This window comes from Cornus florida, unplaced genomic scaffold, assembly GCF_030987335.1.
Source record: "Cornus florida cultivar Cherokee Brave unplaced genomic scaffold, ASM3098733v1 CherokeeBrave_3.0.0_Hap2_Chr01, whole genome shotgun sequence".
Classification (NCBI taxonomy): domain Eukaryota; kingdom Viridiplantae; phylum Streptophyta; class Magnoliopsida; order Cornales; family Cornaceae; genus Cornus; species Cornus florida.
The window spans coordinates 4,263,050-4,284,143 of NW_026775571.1; the positions used below are offsets into that span (position 1 = coordinate 4,263,050).

Genomic DNA, 21,094 nt, shown 5'->3' on the forward strand with positions numbered 1-21,094 from the left:
AAAGAGGAGTACCTTGGTTTATTAGTCACTCCACACTAATCAAACAACGTATTCATCAAGTTACACTAAATAACAAATATGAAAGGAAAGTCCAGCATACCATAATTGACAATTGTTTTACTTTATTGGATGATGTGTGTGTGTGTGTGAGAGAGAGAGAGAGAGAGGGCACATGCACAATTAAGGTTTATTTTTAGAGCTGCATGAGTTGAACTAGTTAGAGATACAATTCAATCCCAATTTCATATGAAAAATTCAACTAATTCTAACCTGACCACTAACCTAAATATTTAATACAAGTCCATCTCCACTTTGAATTTTTAATCTCATATTTACAACTTTGGTTGAGATTTCAGTTTAGCAAGTTTAGTTAATTTAATTTTTTGTGAGATTCTCATACTACTTGTTATATTATATATTGTTTTTTTTTTTTTTTTTTTTTTTTTTTTTTTTTTTTTGTGGAGAATAAAAAAGAAAAAATAAAAATTCACATAAAGAAAAGTACTTTGGTTTATTAGTGTCACTCCTATTAATCAAACACTGTATTCATCAAGGTAGACAAAACAATAAATGTGAAAGGAAAGTTCAACATATCATATTTAACCATGGTTTTATTTTATTGGATGGTCAGCGTAGGTGTGACAAAGAGGGGCATAAAAATCCCGTTAAACTTAAAATTCAAGCTGGATCAAATCAGATGGGATAATTTGGTTTGGTTTGTTAACGATTTAGTTCAATCATGCTTTCAAATTTGTGAAACCGTAAAGATACGGTTTGGTTACAGTTTGAGGTCCTTTAGGACCAAATCGGACCGAACCCAAACCTTTAAGTTTTATATATTTTTTTCCTAAATAACCGTTAAGTTATATATATTTATATATATGTTAAATTATATATATAATATAATATAATTCTATAGTCCAAATTATTTAGAAGTTTGTAGCAACTATCAATCATACAGTACACTCTTAATTCTCTTAGGTCTTTATCAATTTATTAGATAATTCTTATTTTTTGATTGATTTAGAGTGGCTAAATTTTGTTAGTTTTCTAAATTGTGGTTGTATGTTTGTTGTTGAATTAGTAATTCTTAATGTGTTAGGTTATTAGCAATTCTGAATGTATTCACTTCAGTTCAAAAAGTTACATAAAAAAAACAAATTAAAAGTTCTGAATATGTTAGTTAACTTGGTTTATTGTTATACATTTGGATGTTGAAAATATGAATAATTTTATAAAAAACAAAAAAATACAGGAACTGTGGAACCGAACCGAACCAAACCGGTTTCTCACTGTTTGGTTTGATTTGATCTTGTTTGGTTCCTTTGATCAAATGATTCGATTTGGTTTCAGATTTTCTGTAACCGTTAGGATCGGATTCGTTCCAAAAGAATTAAAAATCAGTCCAAACTGAACCGGGCATGTGTACCCCTAGCACAGGCACAATTAAGGTTTATTTTTAATGGATTCTTAAACTCTATTATTTTTGTAACTCACGCCTAATTCGATAAATGAAATATTCAACTCTAACACAATTTTAACTCGACCTCCAATCCTAACTATTCAACTCGAATCCAATCCATTATCATTAAATTTTTAAATTGATTTTTAGTTAGTTTCATTTAAATTACTCATAAGCACAATTTTTTTTTTTTTTTTTTTTTTTTTTTTTTTTTTTTAAATCATTCATGTAAATTTCTAAAAATTACAAATAAATTCTTAAGAAATTAAATTGATCATAATTTAAATATTATATATAATATATTTAAAATAAAAAATATGTACAAAAATAATATTAAAGTTTGGATTCATGTTAGGCTCGGGGTTGAGACCAAATCCAATTCTAATTGAGTTTGAGTTGAGATAAGTCCAACCCTAATTGTAAAAGTGGTTACTCAAGCCCTTTAAAAATTATAGTAGACTCAGAGTTGGGAAGACCAAATTGCATCCTTAATTATTTTGCATCACACCTAATTTTAAATTTTTTTTTTTCTTCAACTAATCTTAATTCAAGATTCATCCATAAGACAAATTTTGGAGTGATTGGGAAACAAAAGAAGACAAAATAATAGAAAGCTCAATATTGTCCTCGTCACATTTGGAAAAATTATCATGTTTGCAATTATTTATGGTAGGCTCAATAGGGGGCGGGGTCCTGTAGACCATTCTAAGCCGCCGTGGTTGACTATGCTTCGGCCACTGAATGCACATATATCTTTAAATATCTTTAAAATTTATAATCATTAACCAAAACAAGTGACACAAAAAAAAAAAAAAAAATCAAGGATTACAAATTTTCTATTCTATTATTTTTTTATTCTTATATTATAATTATTACATTTTCAATGCATTGTGAGTCTATAAATGACTTTTGTGACTAATATACAATCTCAACCTTTTGTCATTTAATATTTGTGTACGTCTAAATTTTATTTTATTTTGGTATTACTGCACGTAAATTCTATTTTATTTTTGGTGTTACTGCACTTATGACAAAGCTTGCAAGAGCATGTGTGCAACTTTGATCACGGCTCACAGCACCTAACAATAATCCCCTTTATAAGAAGAGTCCCATATACAACTTGCCATACAAGTTCTATTGGATTTGATTAGTTCTATTTTCCTTATCAATGGAAGCCAATAATAAATTAAAAAATCTAAATTCTCTTGAGAGAGAACAAATTACCAGATGAGGAGTCCTTATTAGAGTATGATTTGCATATTCATTCAATAATATAGACGTAGTTGTATCTCACTTTTTAAAGAAATTCTCTTCTGTGTTTTAGTTCTCGAGTAGTTATTCTAAAAAATATAGAGGAAACAGAATTGAAAAGTATTTGTGATGAAATAAAATAATATCAAATTTCATAAGTTGAATTCAAATAGCTCTATAAAATTGGAAGATTCGACCAAACACCAACATCTAGATTCAAAAAGGTCGAAACAGATATTATATTACTTGCTTAGACTTGTGAATGCACTAACTATTATAAGAATTAGACCCATGACATAGAATCCAGATGACTATCAAGAGTTTAAATTGCAAATTACAAATAGACAGTCATTTGGTGACCTTGTGGTCCACACGTCCACAAACAAATTGGTGGTGTTGTACTAAAATTTTTCCATATTCATGGATTATTTTTCTATTTTTGTCCTCACAAAATTTTATACTATTACAATGACCCACAATATAACTATAACAACACAGATGTTTTAAAAAATAAAACAAACTTAATACAAGCCCATCATGCTACTACAAAATACTTTAAATATATTAATCTTAAGAAAAGTTAGTGTTTAATCGAAGTGACATCCACCAAGGGCCTTGTGGACTAATAGTATCTTTCTCCAAAGAAACAAAATGGAATACGAATTTCTTGCCAATGATAAAATAAAAAAATAAATAAAATCAAAGTAACATTCATTAAATAAAAGAAATAAAGAATTAATTGAACAACAAATTAAGCTTGGCTATCATGAGATTGTAATTTTTAGTCATTCCTGAAAATTACTCATAATATTTCGTCAATTATTTAAATTAATAGTTTTTATTTTCTCATATTCGCCATCGTCATCACCCCAGAACGTCACTTTATTAAGCACCTATTTTTCTCTTTTTCTGAGTTTTTTTAGTCAATGTCATAAAATGAAACATACAGCTGCAATAGAAGAAAACTAAAGCAAAGAGGGTCTCGCAGACCATTCCAAGTGGTTGACCCATTGACTAAGCTTGGGCCACAGAATATCCAGGTCTCAAGAGTCTATGTGAGCCGAACATCTTCATGCTTGTCTTTAAACTTTTTGACAGAATTGGGTATCTTTAAACTTTAGTAGATACACTATCAGGACAAATAATCATTAACAGCAACAAAACCAAGACTACAATTTTTCTATTGTATTATTTCTTTTTATTATTATAATATTATAATTATTGCATTTCAAAAGCATTGTGATGAGTGGTGTGATTAATATTAAATCTCAACTTTTTTTTAATATGACAAGTGCAACTCAAACATACCAGCTTAACAATGATCTTCTCCATCTAAAGAAATTATTTGCCACACTTGCTCATCATTTAGAGGCTCAGTAGAGCTGCAAAAACTTTCTGCTAAGAATAGCACCTTTGCTGAATCAAAAATACAAGTTCTATTAGATTTGAATAGCTCTATTTTACTTATCAATGGAAGCCATTAAAAAATCAAAATCAAAATTCCCTTAAAAGAGAACAAAATTACCGCCCTTAATAGAGTATGATTTGCATGTTCAACAAGAATTAAAGGTCGTGAATAGCAAAGCCTTCTCCCTTAAAAGAGAACAAAATTACCGCCCTTAAAGCATGAATGCACGGGCTAGAATGGGACAACTGCGCCCAGATTCTCGTGTAACAAACCTTCTCCCACAAAATAATGAGCTTTTACTTTGTATAGGAGGATGCAGGGATGCCATTGTGCCAGCTTTTCTTCTTATGTGCTTCCGCTAATAAATGGTTATTTATCTTATCTGCATTTCGGATGTCACAACGATGCACTGTGATTACTAAGTTGTGAACGTCCAATATGGGATAACCTCGATGAAGAAATTAGAGGAGCCTCTTCATCTACATTCAAATCGGATGCAGTACTATTCCCTCTAGTACTTCCTCCATTTTTATCACTACTATCAGGATTGTAAATATCAGATGACTTCTTCTCTAATTTCCAATCCTGTATTGAAAATAAATAAACAAGTAAGATGAAGACCACACAACCTAAAGCTATCATTTAATTATTGCAAAATCTGACCTTGGCAATTCTTTCTGGAATACTTTCAGGAGGAAGTTGAGATGCCCGAACATCCTTAACCTTCAAGTAGTTGTATAAGACAACACCACATAGTGCTGCAGAAAGCATTCAAGTTAAATTTATATATATATCTACATACATACATACATCTATATATATATATATATTCTGCCTTGGAAAGAAACACTCACACACCCACTTGCCCCTATGGGGACTTGAATCCTCAATCTTCTACTTTGGAAGGCGAGGAAGAAAAAATTCACATTTAAGAAGTATTGTGATTGACAACTACAGCAGCACTTCATGCAAACAGAAAACTACCTATTGCATAGCCAATGATATTCAGCCCGGTAATTGTAGATTCCGGAAATATAACAATCGAAAGTGCTATTAGTATCCAATCTTTCAGAACACCAGCAACTCGAATGGTAACTGCTCCAGTTCTACCAATTACTAATAAAATAGAGAAGTTCAATGCCAAGGCGCAAAGAGCATTAGAGAAGAAGATCCAGAAATTGAACTGGATCTGTGAAACTTCCATCCCAGGCTTCTCCAGGAAATACCAAGGTATAAACAGAAACACGAAACTGCACATGACAAATGGCAAAGTATGAAAAAGTGAAATTACTATAAAAAGTAACAATTAGATAGCTGTCACTCCTAACCCACCTAAAGACACATCATGACAATAGAACTATGCATACATATAGCGTGTACAAGTTCAAAATACAAACAAGAGCATGGCATACTCCCATGGATGATAGGCACTAGTCTCCGTTCAACTTTTATTTAGCCATTATGATCTATCAACGACCACAACTTAATTATACCACACACTCATAGCTTTCCTCCCTCTTGCATTGCATTACCCTCAATGTGAATCACATCACTGTTCATCACTAAGTGCATTATTGGTCCCCCCACATCACATGAACATACCATATAGTTGATTGTCTCATTTATCACCAGTAGGTGCTACTTCAACAATCTTACGAATGTATTTACTTCTAGTTTTATCACACACCCATCATCATCTGGACTCTCCTTAATTGTAAGCAATTGGGCCTCGGTAATGGAACTGTACAATTTTTTTTCATACGAACCTTTAATATCATAGAGATAAAAAAGTAAGATAATTTTCCTTCATGAGCTGAATTTGATTTATACCTCAACTTTGATAAATAAATTATGTAAGCAATTGATCATCATCGTTGTTGTCGTTATCATCCCTGCCTTTATCCCATATAGGGAAGCTAAGTTGAGCAAGCAAACAATAACCTATACAAATGTGACGATTCTAGGAGACAATAACAATATATAGGCTTGGAAAAAGTGTCCATACCAGCAATGTACCAGAAATAACAACATAAAAAAGATCAAGATTTGATCATCATTTGATGGACAATGCAATCACCTAGTAGATTGTCACTCTAAATTTTGATAAAACATTCATAAACTGTGTAGATAGTTACTCATCTCTGTCTATTGAAAAATCAAAGAAATTGTCTAATTTTTGTATACCTGCATGGAGCTATGTAATATAAGCTGGTAACAGGATTTAGGGTCAAACCCTTCTTTTGCAGAAGGACTTGAGTCAAGACCAGCCTCAGAGATTCTGCAAAGATGCCCGTAACCTGGTAAACCGTACCAACTACATTAAAATGAATTTCCCCGTATGAGGAAATGACAACTCCAACACTGACGAGCACCATGTTCGAGAATACGTCCCACCTTAGTTTGTCAGTGCCACACAAAACAGCCACTAGAAATGTTGCCACTGGCACTGTAACATCAAGAAGCATCTTTATATTAGGATCTGAAAAAGCACCGTAATGAATTAAGGAAAACATTGGAATTTATTTTTCACATACTTAGGGATTTGAGCATCTGGATGAATGCCACAGAAATATGCAAGTAAGCAGTGTTACCGAACCTGTGACAAGAAAAACATCGAAAACAATGTCATTCTTCAAAATACAATTAGACCCGGCATTTTAGAGATAAATTAGTATAAAGCATTGCTGTCAAAATACCCCGCAAGCTTTCGTGATGGCCCTTTGGGCTCTAGGGATCTAAGTGATTGACAAAACGCAAATCATATGTAACATGTGCCATGCATTTGTTAAGTAGCTTTCTAATTGAAAGGTTAGGGAAAACTTCTACGCAAGCAAACATCTTGTACTTAAGTTCTTTTGAGCAAGTACAAATTTGAGAGCAGGCCAAGAAAAAGTATAGGTTATAAAGTGAAAAATGGACTGACAAACAAGATTTATTATACCTGTGGTAACTGAGAATTAATTTAATTAAAAAAAGAAATTATTACTACTCGGAATTAGTTATTACGAGTTGAAAATAATTATATAACTTGTGGGAAGAGGGTTAAAGAAAAGGGATGACACAACTACAGATCCAAGGTCAAGAGCCAGGACCTCGAAACCACCCTTGAGTAGTGTGAGTCACATGGTCTGATGAACTAGCAACACTGATGGGAGACCAGCACCATAGCAGAGAACAATGAGGTTTAATATGACGCATTTCCCAGGATCATGGTGTGGAGTCAAGGAACAATTCCATGGCAGTATCTCATAATGATCCTCAGCGTATGTCTTCATTTAGTAACATATGCTGATCTGGTGAAGAAAGTGTGGGCATCAAGATGCAGGTGCACATGCAATCTTGGTGGCCAAAGGGTTTACTCAGATTCCTGGTAAAAGACTTTAATGATACCTTCGCTCCAATGGCCTAGCTGCCTCTCACAATTGGCCTCTTCATCAGCTTGATGTGAAGAATGCTTTCCTTAACGGTGATCTTCTTGAAACTATTTATATGGATCCTCCACCCGGTTTTCGGGCTAAGGGGGAGTATGCTGGAAAGGTGTATCGATTGTGGAAGTCTTTGAATGGGTTAAAACAATCTACCAAAGCTTGGTTCAGCCGCTTCAGTGATGAAATTATATCCATGAAGTTTATTACTAGATGCCATTTTGACCGTACATGTTTTATCCACCGTTCCTCCACTGGTCGATGTATCATTCTTCTTGTCTATGTTGATGATATCATCATTTCTGGCAATGACATCCCTGGGATTGCTCAAGTAAAGCTTCAATTGGCTAAAGCTTTTGATGTGAAAGACCTTGGGTAGCTCAAATATTACTTGGGAATTGAGGTTGCTAGATCCAAACAGAGTATCTCTTTATCACAAAGGAAGTATGTCTTGGATCTTCTTCGAGACATGGGTATGCTTGTGTGTAAACCTGCTTCCACTCCTATGGATCCTTATATGAAGATCTCGGCTGAGTCTGGAGATCTCCTTTCTGATCCCTCGCAATATCAGCGCTTGGTAGGAAGATCAATTTATCTTACCAACACCGTTCCTGATTTGGCTTTTGTTGTTAGTGTTGTGAGTCAGTTTATGCATACTCCTCGTATAACTCATATGGACGGGGTATATCATATTCTTCAATATCTTAAGTCTTGCCCCGGACTTAGATTATTCTATTCTTCTAACAGGTAGGTTGGGCTATCATGTTTCAGTGATGCAGACTATGTTGGGTCCAAGACTGACAGACGTTCCACATCTGGCTTCTGTACTTTCTATAGAGATCATCTTAAATCCTAGAAAAGTAAGAAGCAGCCTGTAGTTTCGAGATCTTCCGCAGAGGCTGAGTATCGTGCCATGGCCCAGGGTACTTGTGAGATTCATTGGCTTCGATCTTTCTTGGAGGAACTAGGGCTAAGTGAAAAACAGTCCTCAGACTTGTTTTGTGATAATAAGTTAGCCATCATGCTTGCTTCAGATTCTATTCTTCAAGAGAGGACTAAACATATAGAGGTGGACATTCATTTTATCAGAGAGAAGGTTCGTTCAGAAATTATCAATCCGTGCTTTGTTCAGTCCTCTAATTAGTCGGCAGATGTGTTCACCAAATCCGTTGGTCCATCTTTGCTTCATTCCTTGATTACCAAAGCTAGGCTTGATCGATATTTTCACTCCAGCTTGAGAGGGAGTGTTGAAATATCTGTATTATTATTATTTATCAGTTGTTTTTAGCCATTTATTAGGTGTTTTATGTAAGATCCCTATTATCATGGGATCACGTAGATAAGATCTCCATAATCATAAGATCACGTAGATTTTGGCATATTTTCTGTTTTTCTTTGATTTGGTTTCCTTTCTTTGTACCCTATTCATGTATATAAATATAGCTCTTGGCTCTCGGTTTGAGTAAGCCAAAACCCAAAACTTCTTCTTTTATTAGAAACCCTAATGCATGTATGCATAAATCCTAATTGGAGTGTGCATCCAAGTGTCAAGTTACCTTTTCTCCCTTGGTGAAGAAGACTACACATTTACCCTTGTATGCAGCTTCAATTTCATCTTCAACCATGAGCACGAGCTAACAACTACCACTATCTTTGATATTTCTAATCTAAACTAGAAATCAAAAACAAAAGTTACAAACTCTAGTTTTGTTTTACAAAATTTGCCTACGTAAGTCCTATTAACCTAAAGATATACTATAGTGATATCACTTAGCATTGCGCGTATATACCTACACAATTGTAATTAGAATAGAGTTAAATTTCATTTGTTTGACTATAATCTTGTTGAGCTTTCCTAGTAGTTGGTGGTTGTAGAGAGTTGCCAGTGAACACCGAGAAAAAATGCTGAACTTTTCATTTGTAGCGAGGACGGATGTATTTTTTTATTCATTTAATAGTTCACTAATTTATTTTTGAGTTAATTGATTCCATTGAGGTTGATGAATTGGATATAATTTGGAAAGATAACCTATTAGAGCACAGACCATATTCAGGTGTGAGATAAGATGTTTTTGTATTTGAATTTGGGGGGTGTGATAGGACGTGTTAAAGATATAATTAATACTTAAGTTACAGCCTCATATGGTGATTAGCAGTAACATTTGACCTTAGAAATATGGATCAATCAATATCTTTGGGTTTTGATTAAAACCTCAAAACCAACACGTAATCAGTGTAGACAACCACAACTTTATTTTAAATTTCCCTGGAATCGTAAGGTTTGCTCCTAGCAACTAAGAAAATGATGAAATCAATAGATTAACATGAGAAATTACACCATTGGTAAGCCTATACAACTTCGCAAAATTGTTTAGAGTTTCTACCACAACCTATAGTCATTATGCAAATATACCATAATCATTCTCATAATTAGCATTAGAAAATCTTCAAAATTCATTCCTTTCTAAGACATTATTAAAAACAATCTAGAAAAATTCACCAACTCATATCCTTGCAAAGAATGAGATGACTATTGCTCTAATTGAGCACTTACCAAAGACTTGATGCAAAGAACGCACTTATAGGAATCACACATGTTGCATATCTACAATTACGCAAAGGAAGAGAGTTTAAAGATAAAATAAGAAAAGAAGAATTAGATAGTTAAAACAAGAAACTACATCTCTGAATTCATCTCTTACATTTCAGATGTCATCTTAATAGGCGATACAACCTGCACATTTAAAATAAAAATAAGATCCTCCTAATCATTATAATGTTCAACTAGAAGGAACACCACGATAAATTAGAAAGAGGAAGTCCAGATTTCTAAAGTCATTTTCAGTAGTTCCCAGTAAAAATAAAGGCATAAAAATATGATCATGACTTCGTGTAGCATAAGCATAGTAGCAAGAACCACTGCCACTTTAGTGTCACCTTCTTGTGATTGCTAGATTTATGGTAACTCGGTGCCGGTAGGGCGCGTATACAGAGCAGGGATGACTATATTAAGGAACATGAAGAAGAAAATACAATAAAGAATGAGAGTCAAGGAACTAGACTAATTTTTTATTTGTACTAGAATCGAGGAGCACATTGACAGTCTAAGAGAATTGTCGACAGAACTTCACTTCCTGTCGCTACCTACTAGAGAAATCCCTTCGTTTACCTGTAAAGCATAAATGGTCTTTACGCTAAAAACTTGGAACTTCAAAAATATTGTGTGGGTTGAGCTTATATGAAAACTAATAAATCTACCACGGGCCTTGAAATCATACGGGTTTATCGGCTTGTTCACGAGTCTAACAAACCCAAGTCAAACACTGTTTGGGACTTGTTTAACAAGAGAGCATCATAATAAGCTTGAGCTCAACTCGTTTGATTAATTAACGAGCATGATTTGAGCTTTAAATGAGTCAAGCCCAAGTAATTTGTGAATAACTCATCCACTAGCAGCTCTAATATTAATGCAACAAAATGCCATGTTTTTTGTTATAGTTAACCTACATAATCTTAATTTTCACTTTTTATGTAATAGATATATTAATTTCATGTCAAGCCAAATTTGTTTGTCACATTATTTGTTATACATTGTTAATACTTCATTCTTGCAGTATATTTATGTTTTGTATGAGCATGCCATTCTCTTACCTACTTCTAAAGATGTTATGGTATCTTAATGTTACATGAGATATGATCCGATAAGCATATCAGGAAAATAGGCACGACTCACATTCGATTCACATTACAAAAAGATAATATCATCATTTAATTCTGAGGACATGGTGAAAAATCTAATACATTCTCTCAAACACATGCAAAAAGAAACCACAAATCTAAACATTAACAAGCAATACAAGTTCCGGGACTATGACATGTAATGTCCATTTAAGTTACAGAAACATATTTCTTTTTGACCCGTCAACACTGACAGATGGCAAATTCTAGACACTAACTGCTCCACTGATGAAAATTGCACATCAGTTTGTAATGAAAATTACATTACTATGACATGTAATAATGTCCATTTAAGTTACAGAAACAGATTTTTTTTACCCGTCAACACTGAAAGATGGCAAATTCTAGACACTAACTGCTACACTGATACGAAAACCGCACATCAGTTTGTAAGAGGGGGAGAGAGGGCAAAGAAAGTTATTATATGTCTACTAGTCTAGTTGTAAAAGTAGTTTGATAAATAAATCATCAATGTATTAGAAATTGAGTTGGTAAAGTGAGAGAGTATCCAAAGCTGAAAATTTTCAAACTTCCATGGAGAGCCATACCTTGAAAACACGAATAAGAAAGAATGCTACCAGTCCAGAAAATCCCATGTGAATCATCGTAAGTGTTATAGGAAATGGAAAATTGAAATACTTCGGAGATAGAACCCACTGCAAATGAATTCATTGTATCACAAATTAATATGAATTTAACATTAGAAAAACAATGAAAATATAGTTTAAATTTCAGTTTTAACTTTATGAACCACTGTACTCAAATAAGACGCCATTAAAAAACAGTGATAACAGATAATAAGCACCAGGCTAGCATCAAGCAGAAGTTTTTCTCTAATGACTGAATTATTTGTATAAAATGTTATTTGGTAATTATCCATGATTAACCATGTTAGTAAGTCTCGAAATGGAGCAGATTGATGTGAATCCACGCCCAAATCCATATTATGTCATGACCCATAACCGGATCCAAATCCCTCAGATTCTATGGATCATCCATATCCGATCCGTATCCAATATAAACATGATTCAAAATTTCAAATAGAGTAAAATATACTTGATCTGGGTTGATCTTGGGCAAAATCCAGAAGATCCGAACTGTTTTTGAACTCAGAATCAAAATCCGTTAAAATGGGAACCGGATCTTGGGTAAAATCCTCTCCATTTCAAGCCCTACATTTCAGTAGGCTGAAGATGGATATTTTTATTAACTTCACATACTTTTTATCAAATATTTTCATTCATTTTTATTGCTTTTAATATATTATATAATTCATAAGAACTCAAAGATCAAAAGCTTATGCCCGAGAGCCTCAAGGTTTAGTCCTCATGTAATATCCTTAACTTTTAATAAAGCTTTTTTAATTAATATTATGGTTTTAGGATTAAATTATAGCCAGATTTGTGATATCTCAATTGGACATAGAATTATGACCCGACCTAAAAGGATGGCTACATTAAGAAATATTATAAATACCATGGTGCAGTTTGATGGTTTAGTAGATTAATCTTAATAAAACCGATTATCTATAGTGGTATTGAGGGTGACAAATATAAAGCAAAAAAAAAAGAAAAAGAAATGAACAATGGTAGTGAAATGAGTTGTGGAGAGTTTAGAGATTTGACTAAAATGGGAAAAATGTCAATGGGCTTGGAATAAATATGCAAAATAGGTTAATGGTGGAGAAAACTGTCATCAACATCATTCTTGCCTATACACTACATGATAGTTTTGCTCGACCTCTTTCCCCACTCTTTTCTATTATATGTCATATCTTCTACTAGATTAAATTATTTGAAATAATTTCTTATCAATTCATTCCATGTTAGTTTTGCTCGACCTCTTTGTCTCTTTCCGTCCGTGCAAATCAATCCTCCTCCCCTCATGGGTGCATCTATAGGTCGGCATTGAATATGCCCATACCACTTAAGTCTGCTCTCTCTTATTTTATCACTAATAGGCGTCACGCCTAATCTCTCTCTAATCCTTGGGTTAGTCCTATCTTTCATAGCTATTCCTAACATCCATCTTAACATTCGCATTTTCGCCACATGGATGGGTTATTTGTGTTCTTTTTTAGTGTCCAACATTCCGCACCATATAACATAGGAAATCTATGTTTGTTTTGCAAAAAAATAAAAAATAAGGAAAGAAACGAGTGGCAAGTGTGCATGTTTTAGGTGTCATGTGTGCATGTGTACACCTGCACTTTCTAGATGCAGCAAATGTGGTCTCTCAAAGAACATATGGCTAGTATGTTATATACATGGGTTAAGTGCAAAAAAACCCCTCGCTATACAAAAGGTGTGCAAGAAACACCCCTATTAGAAAAAAAGTGCATATAAATCCCTGTATTATCTATCTTTTGAGCAAATTGACCCATAATCATCAATTTTGACCAAATTTTTTAATAAAAATTCCAAAATGCCCTCCTAATGTAAGTATGAATTTTATTTTATTTAAATCTAAACGTCTTTGTCTTCCCTAGAATAGAATTACCATCCAAACTCTCCAACTCAAATCTCTTCATCTAAGAATTCAATAACTTTGTGATATAACTTCCAAACCATTCATGAATAACCACCACCACCACCACCACCATAGGTGTTTATATATATATATATATATATATATATATATATATATATATATATATTGTAATCGCAGGAAAAAAAAAATAATAAAAAATAAAAAAATAAAAAATAAAAAAAATAAAAAATAAAGCATCACCGTGCTTCACCACCACCACCGAACCACTAACCGGCGAGAAGGAAACTCAGTAGGGAAGCCAAAGTTGAACCCAAACTTAAACAAGGCATCCCAAGTTGAACCCAAAATTAAACAAGCATTCCTTGGGTAATTACGCTATTCAATTGATAAGGAGAGAGAGAGGAGGTGGGTATTGGTGATGGATTCACAGGTTTCTTTGTCACACAGTCAGCCAAATTTTTTTTATTTTTTATTTTTAATTTCTCTCTCCACCAACCCCAAATCAAACCTCTGCCATATGTGTGCTTCCAGTGGAATTTGGAAGAATGATTCATCGATAAATAGGCATGGTACTATTTATGTGCATGTTTGCGTTTGTATATACAGAGAGGGGGTAGAGAGAGAGGAGGTAGATGGAAATTTTAAAAGCAATTTAGACAATTTGGACCAAAAAAGTATGGAAGTGGTCGGGAAGAAGGTTGCCGGAAGAGAGAGACGGACAAAAAATAAAATGGTGACTTATATAAAAAAATTAAAAAATAAAATGGAGAGATATAGAGGGGAGAGAAAACATTTTCCTCCATTATTAATTTTTTATTCTTTATGGGGTATTTTAGACATTTCAATTGCTAAATTGACATAATGTCCTTATTTGCACAAATTGAAACAAGAGGGGGTTAATTGCACCTTCTGTATATTGTAGGGGTGTTTTTTGAATATGCCCATACCACTTAAGTCTACTCTTTCTTATTTTATCGCTAACAGGCGTCATGCCTAATCTCTCTCTAATCCTTGGGTTAGTCCTATCTTTCATAGCTATTCCTAACATCCATCTTAACATTCGCATTTTCGCCACATGGATGGGTTATTTGTGTTCTTTTTTAGTGCCCAACATTCCGCACCATATAACATAGGAAATCTATGTTTGTTTTGCAAAAAAATAAAAAATAAGGAAAGAAACGAGTGGCAAGTGTGCATGTTAGGTGTCATGTGTGCATGTGTACACCTGCACTTTCTAGATGCAACAAATGTGGTCTCTCAAAGAACATATGGCTAGTATGTTATATATATATATATATATATATATATATAGTTGCCAAATAGCTTCCAAGAGAAGCTTTAAGTGAAGTCTCTCTATATATACATGTTATATAAGAAGTGAGGAGAAAATGAAGCCTTCTCTAGACCTTTATATATACAGGAATAGGTATATTTCATAAGAGGAAAAACCAAAGAAGAACAAGAAAGCTTCAGATAGAAAAGCAGAGAGAGAGAGAGAGAGAAGCTTGAGAAAAATTGGACAAATTGTGCAAAAAGCTTCAAGGGAGGAAGATTTCCTCACTTCAACCTATTTTGAAATATTGTTTTAAATTCGTTAAAAATTAGAAAATTTATAAAAATGGTTCTTCACATGTGGAACATAGATTTGAAATTGTCTAATTATGAAAAATCGATAGATTTTCAAATGTATGATTGTGCTGAAAAACTGAACTGAACAATATTTATTTTTAGTGAATTTTTCGAACAAGAGGTGTTGCTGTAAAGAAAACAGCTTAAGGAGGACTCGAGGTGTTTTTTTTTGGAAGACTTAGCTCATAGAGTTGGGCCATGTTCTATTTTGGGGTTAACTTGCATTAACTAAATGGACTATGTGAGTTTTGATGTTACATGTCTTGGAGATCAAAGTATCTTGTTTCGTAATGTATATTATGGACCTTCGTATCATGTACATATTAAGTACTGTATGGAAGTTTGGTGGGAAATGTACTTTAAACTCTGATAGTTACCATTATTTAGAGTGCTTTATTGGGAATATTGCACTACACTAGGTTTCACTTCTTATGAAGATTTTAGACTTTAGGAGTTAGCTTAATTTTAATTCCTTTAGTGTGATCATCTTCTCTGTTTTTTGATAAGTAAAAATTCATTAAAGGCGCTCAAAAGGGGAGCGATCCCAAAAGAAAACACATGCCGCGAGCCACGACGCTACAACTTTAAGCTATCCAAAAAATCCAAAAGACTATCCGTATATATACAATTCCACCCATTTACCCAAAAAACACAAAGAATTCAATATATTGTATTTGAGAGCCCAAATAGGAGACTCCTCCCCAACAAAGGATCTCCTATTTCTCTCACTGCACAGCCCCCACCATATACATAGAGGAGTGGTCCTCCAAGCATCACGCACTCGGCTCTCCACTATACACCCTTTCAAAGCCTCAAGCAAGTCCAACGTTGACTCAGGAAACACCCAAGCCAATCCAAAAGCAACCAAGAACATATCCCAAATATCTCTCGCCACCGAACAATGAAGCAAAAGATGGTTCACAGACTCCCCCGCCTTCTTAGACATGCAACACCAACCCACCATGACCTGACGTCTCCTTCTGAGGTTATCACAAGTGAGAATGCTTCCAAGGGCAGTAATCCATGCAAAGAAAGCCACCTTCAAAGGGGCTTTCGTCCTCCAAAGAGCTCTCCAAGGAAAGGGTTGGCTAGGAGTCTCCATCAGATTCCGATAAAAAGATCTAACCTCAAACACCCCTCTCGAGGAAGCCTCCCACACCATCTCATCCATTCCCACACCCTCCACCACCTGGTAATATAACAATGCAAGGAAATCAGTGACCTCCACAATCTCCCAATCTTGAAACTCTATGCAAAATTGGTCATCCCAAGTAAGTTAACCCTTCCATAATCAAGCCGATAATAGTCAGCAACTACAACATGTTTATTCACAGAAATTCCGAAAAGGCAAGGAAATCTAGAAGCAAAAGAAAAATCCCCGCACCATCGGTCCTCCCAAAATCTGACGCGTCTTTCGTTTCAAACTTTGAACCTGATACGTTTGGAGAATTCAGCCCACCCCTTCTGAATGAGCTTCCAAGCCCCCATACCTACTGGGACTCTCGCTTCCCTTGAAAACCACCCTTCATTTCCTTCCCCATAGCGACAAGAGATAACTCGCCTCCATAATCTTTCCCCCTCGCCCCCAAATCTCCATAACCATTTGCTTAACAAAGCTTTGTTGAACACATCAAGCCTACGGATCCCCAAGCCTCCCTTCAAAATAGGAGTACAAGCTTTCTGCCAATTGACTAGGTGATATTTGAACTCATCTCCCATGCCTCCCCATAAAAAAAATTTCTAAATCACATCAAGTCTCTAAACCACTGTCTTAGGCATCGGAAATAGGGACAAAAAGTATGTAGGCAAATTTGAAAGAGTGCTTTTCATAAGCATCAGCCTCCCCCTGTTCGACAACTACTGCTTTTTCCACCCCACAAGCCGCCTCTCAAATCGTGAACCACCGGATCCCAAACTGATAATCTTCTCGGTGACGCCCCCAAGGGAAGCCCCAAATACAAAATCGAAAAAGAACCAACTCCGCATCCCATGATGTCTGCAAACTCCTGAAATCTCCTCAACCCTCCCCACTGGGACTATCTCACTCTTCCCCATATTTATCTTTAACCCCGAAACCACTTGAAAACAGGCCAATGCAGATCTCAAGTGACTCAACTGATTAGCTCTAGCATCACGAAAAACAATCGTGTCATCCGCGAAAAGCAAGTGGAGATTGTCAACTGGTTAGGAACTGGTTAGGAAGTCTGCCCACTGCAAATCCTTGGATAAATCCAAGCTCTTCCGCCCTTCCCATCAATATACTAAATGTCTCCATAACAATGCTGAACATGAATGGGGAGAGAGGATCTCCGTGGCGTAGACCACGAGAACTAGCAAAAAATCCTGGGGCAACGGTTCACTAAGATCGAAAACTGAGCTGATGAAATGCAGTGATAAATCCATTTCCTCCATTTGTGCCCAAACCCCATTCTCTGCAACAAATACATCAAAAACTCCCAGCTAACATGATCATAGGCCTTCTCAACATCCAACTTGCATACTATCCCTGGAACACCGCTTCTAACCCTTGCCTCAATGCACTCGCTAGTAATCAAGACATAATCCAAAATCTGTCTGCCGCCAACAAACGCTTTTTGTGACTCTGAAATCACCCCAACCAATACTCTCCTCAAGCGGATTGCTAACACTTTCGCGATAATCTTATAGACAACACCCACAAGACTGATTGGTTTGAAATCCTTAGCCTCCATAGCACCTCCCTTTTTGGGAATAAGGGTAATAAAAGATGCATTCAGGCTCTTCTCGAACATCCCATCAGAATAAAAAAAATGAATGGCTGCCATCACTTCTTTCTTCACCACTTCCCAATTCTGCTGAAAAAAAAAAAGCAAGAGTGAATCCATCTGGCCCTAGCGCTTCATCTCTATCACAACTCCTCAAGGCCCTTAACACTTCCTCCTCCCCAAATGGCCTCTCAATCTAATCTTTATCAGCCTCTGAAATTCCCGCAAACTAGGACTGCAACTCGAGCGAGTTGGGTGGATTTGAGGTATAACTTTAGCCCAACCCACCATATGAAATGCTAAACCCAAGCCCAACCCTAACCTTATCCTCAACCTTAACTACTCAACCCAAGCCCAACCCATTCCTTCTACTTTTAAATTCGGGCTTGCAACTTGGGCTTAGATTCCGGGTAAAAACTTTAGGTTAATTCGGGTTACTCATATGGCTAATCCTTACATCGAAAATTTAATATGATCTTAAATTAGTTTTAGATTAAATTACTCTTAAACAAGAAAAAGTTTAAAAACTTTTTCTAGATTTTTAATAAATTACAAACAAACTTTTAGAAAATTAATTCTCCTAAATATTAACATACAATAAGTTTTGATTTAACAAAAGAAGTTGAAAAGAAAAAAAGTAATCATAGTTTAAATAATATATATAATGTATTTAAAAGTAGAAATATATATGAAAATATTATTAGAATTCGGGTTCGGGTTGCTAGCACTTCAACCCAAGCCCAACCCTAATTAAATTCGGGTTAAGATTTTTCAACCCAAGACCAACCCTATTTGTAAAAATGATTGCCCAAGCCCATGAAAAATCGAGCTGTGTTCGGGTTACCCAACCCAAGTTGCACCCCTATCGCAAACATGAGCCCGTCCAACGAAGGTCTCCAAGAAGCGTTCTCTGTGAAAAGTTGTTCATAGAACGACACAAACCCATTCCAAATGTCCTCTTCCCTAGTAACCAAAATGCCATGAAAGAGCATTCTCCCAATGTGATTGCCTCTTTTGTAAGCATTAGCCAAGCGGTGGAAGAATTTTGTGTTCTGCTCCCCTTCTTTAAGCCACAAAGCTCGAGATTTCTGTCTCCAAGAAACTTCCTCCATCACCACAATATCTTCAAACTCAGTCTTGCACTGTTCCCTTTCACTCACTTCTCCATAATTGAGGCCCTACTCTCCCTCCTTCCTGTTCAACTCGGAAATCTCTAAGAGCAATCTATTCTTTCTCCAATCACTGAAGCCCTGCTCTCCTTCCTTCCTTTCCAACTCGGAAATCTCTATGATCTATTTATATTATATCTAGTTCGTAGTTGGGAATACTCGAGTCACTAAAAGAGTTGGAACATATTACTTTGCCTGAAGTTCTTTACTTTTAGAAGTTCTTTAATTATAATTACTCCTCTTTGCTTCCTCCCTCTCTTCCCTTCCTTTCAACCAAACATGGGGTGCTTCTTCTATCCTTTCTCCCTTCCATCCTTCCTTCCAACCAAACATGCTATTAGAGTCCATTTGACTGCAAGATAACCCACTTGTGTATGGGTGCCATACGCCTGCTTGTGGAGCAATTGTAAAGGTCCTCTATTAGCTTGGGAAAAGAGATTATAACGTTTTCTTCTCTGCCTGGTAAAGTGAAGTGAGATCGTGATTTGGAAATCCTCAGGAGGTGCTCCTAGAGGCAAAGATGTAGGTAGGCAGGTGCCGAACCCTGTAAATCTTGGTGTCTTGAGTTAGCAATTTCTTTATCAATTAACTCTTATTTGTTGAGCATTGCATACTTTGTTTCTGTGCTTGTTTCGTTTCAAAACTGGTAGCGTAGTATATACCCAACTCACTCCATTTCACCTTCATACTCTATTTTATGCACAAGAGTTTGAGCACCCAAATCCATACTCAGTGGACACAAATACTCCATTGACAGACTATGTTTTGTGCTACAAGTATTTGCCCCAAATCTCTAAAAGTTGCTAAGCATGTTTAAAGACTCAATTCACTCCTCTTCTTAAGTCATTGTCGGGGCAACCTAGTGGTTTTGTGCAGGTCTAGAATAGAGCATAGAACTTCAGTAGTACACACATCTCCGAGAAACTGCTGCTGCAATGCAACAATACTATTTGCCGCATTGAGGATGAAATCTTTTCCCGAGGTTGCAAGGTTGCCACGGCTATCTTTGGGGGGGACTGTGAAGTCTGCTACTCCTCATAGAGTGTCATTGTACCTTGATGATGTTTCTGTTGAAGGAAGGAGATCGACGTTACGTTCATGCTTGGTTGGGGGTTTTGACAAAGAGGTTGGGGGATGTGAGAGAATTGAAGAATGGGCGTCGCGAGCGTGGAACACTTCATCTGGGGTGGGTGTGACGCCTTTATCTGATTCTCTTTACCTATTTAGATTTCCATCCACATCGGAGGCTCAAAGGGTGTTGAAGGAAGGAAGAAGACAGTGGGGTACTACTACGCTGAGGATAGATGCATGTTCCTTTAGCGTCGGATGCTCTGGTGTGCTCAAAAATAGTGGTTATAAGCGGATTCATTTGTTTGGGTTACCGCTACATCTATGGTGTCAATCCCTGTACGTGGAAGTGGGTGATTTGTGTGGTGGATTTGTGAACGTCGAAGCGGATGAATCAAGAGACGTAGAAAGTGTTAAGATCACAGTGAGAGTTGGATCTATTTGCCCGAAATTTGTATTCATACATGATAACAATCTCTGCTATAAAGTTTCAGTGTGGGAAGAGACACAATGTGATCTTGTGCCCACAACAGAGAGCTTAGAAGGAAGTGATGGGGCTTTTCTGATGACAGAGAAGGAATGGTGTAGACCAACAGGCCTATGGCCTAGCGGTACAAGGCTTCTACTTCCCAAAAGGAGGTCAGGGGTTCGAACCTTAGTGGAGGCAGTGTGTGTGAGTCCCAACTAGGAAAAAAAAATATATATATTAG

General features: G+C 35.7%; 1 protein-coding gene across 1 annotated transcript in view; it reads right to left on the minus strand.

Moving 5' to 3' along the window:
- Nucleotides 1-4,105: 4,105 nt before the first annotated feature.
- Nucleotides 4,106-21,094, minus strand: part of LOC132282108 (probable sugar phosphate/phosphate translocator At1g48230) — a 38,325-nt gene continuing 21,336 nt past the window's right edge. The window contains exons 3-10 of the mRNA XM_059783757.1: nt 11,833-11,940; nt 10,249-10,280; nt 10,101-10,151; nt 6,656-6,717; nt 6,306-6,567; nt 5,106-5,371; nt 4,785-4,879; nt 4,106-4,706 (exon numbers count right to left, since the gene is read on the minus strand). Of these exons, the coding sequence (XP_059639740.1) occupies nt 4,518-4,706; nt 4,785-4,879; nt 5,106-5,371; nt 6,306-6,567; nt 6,656-6,717; nt 10,101-10,151; nt 10,249-10,280; nt 11,833-11,940 (1,065 nt within the window). The 3' untranslated portion in view covers nt 4,106-4,517. The remainder of the gene's footprint in view (nt 4,707-4,784; nt 4,880-5,105; nt 5,372-6,305; nt 6,568-6,655; nt 6,718-10,100; nt 10,152-10,248; nt 10,281-11,832; nt 11,941-21,094) is intronic.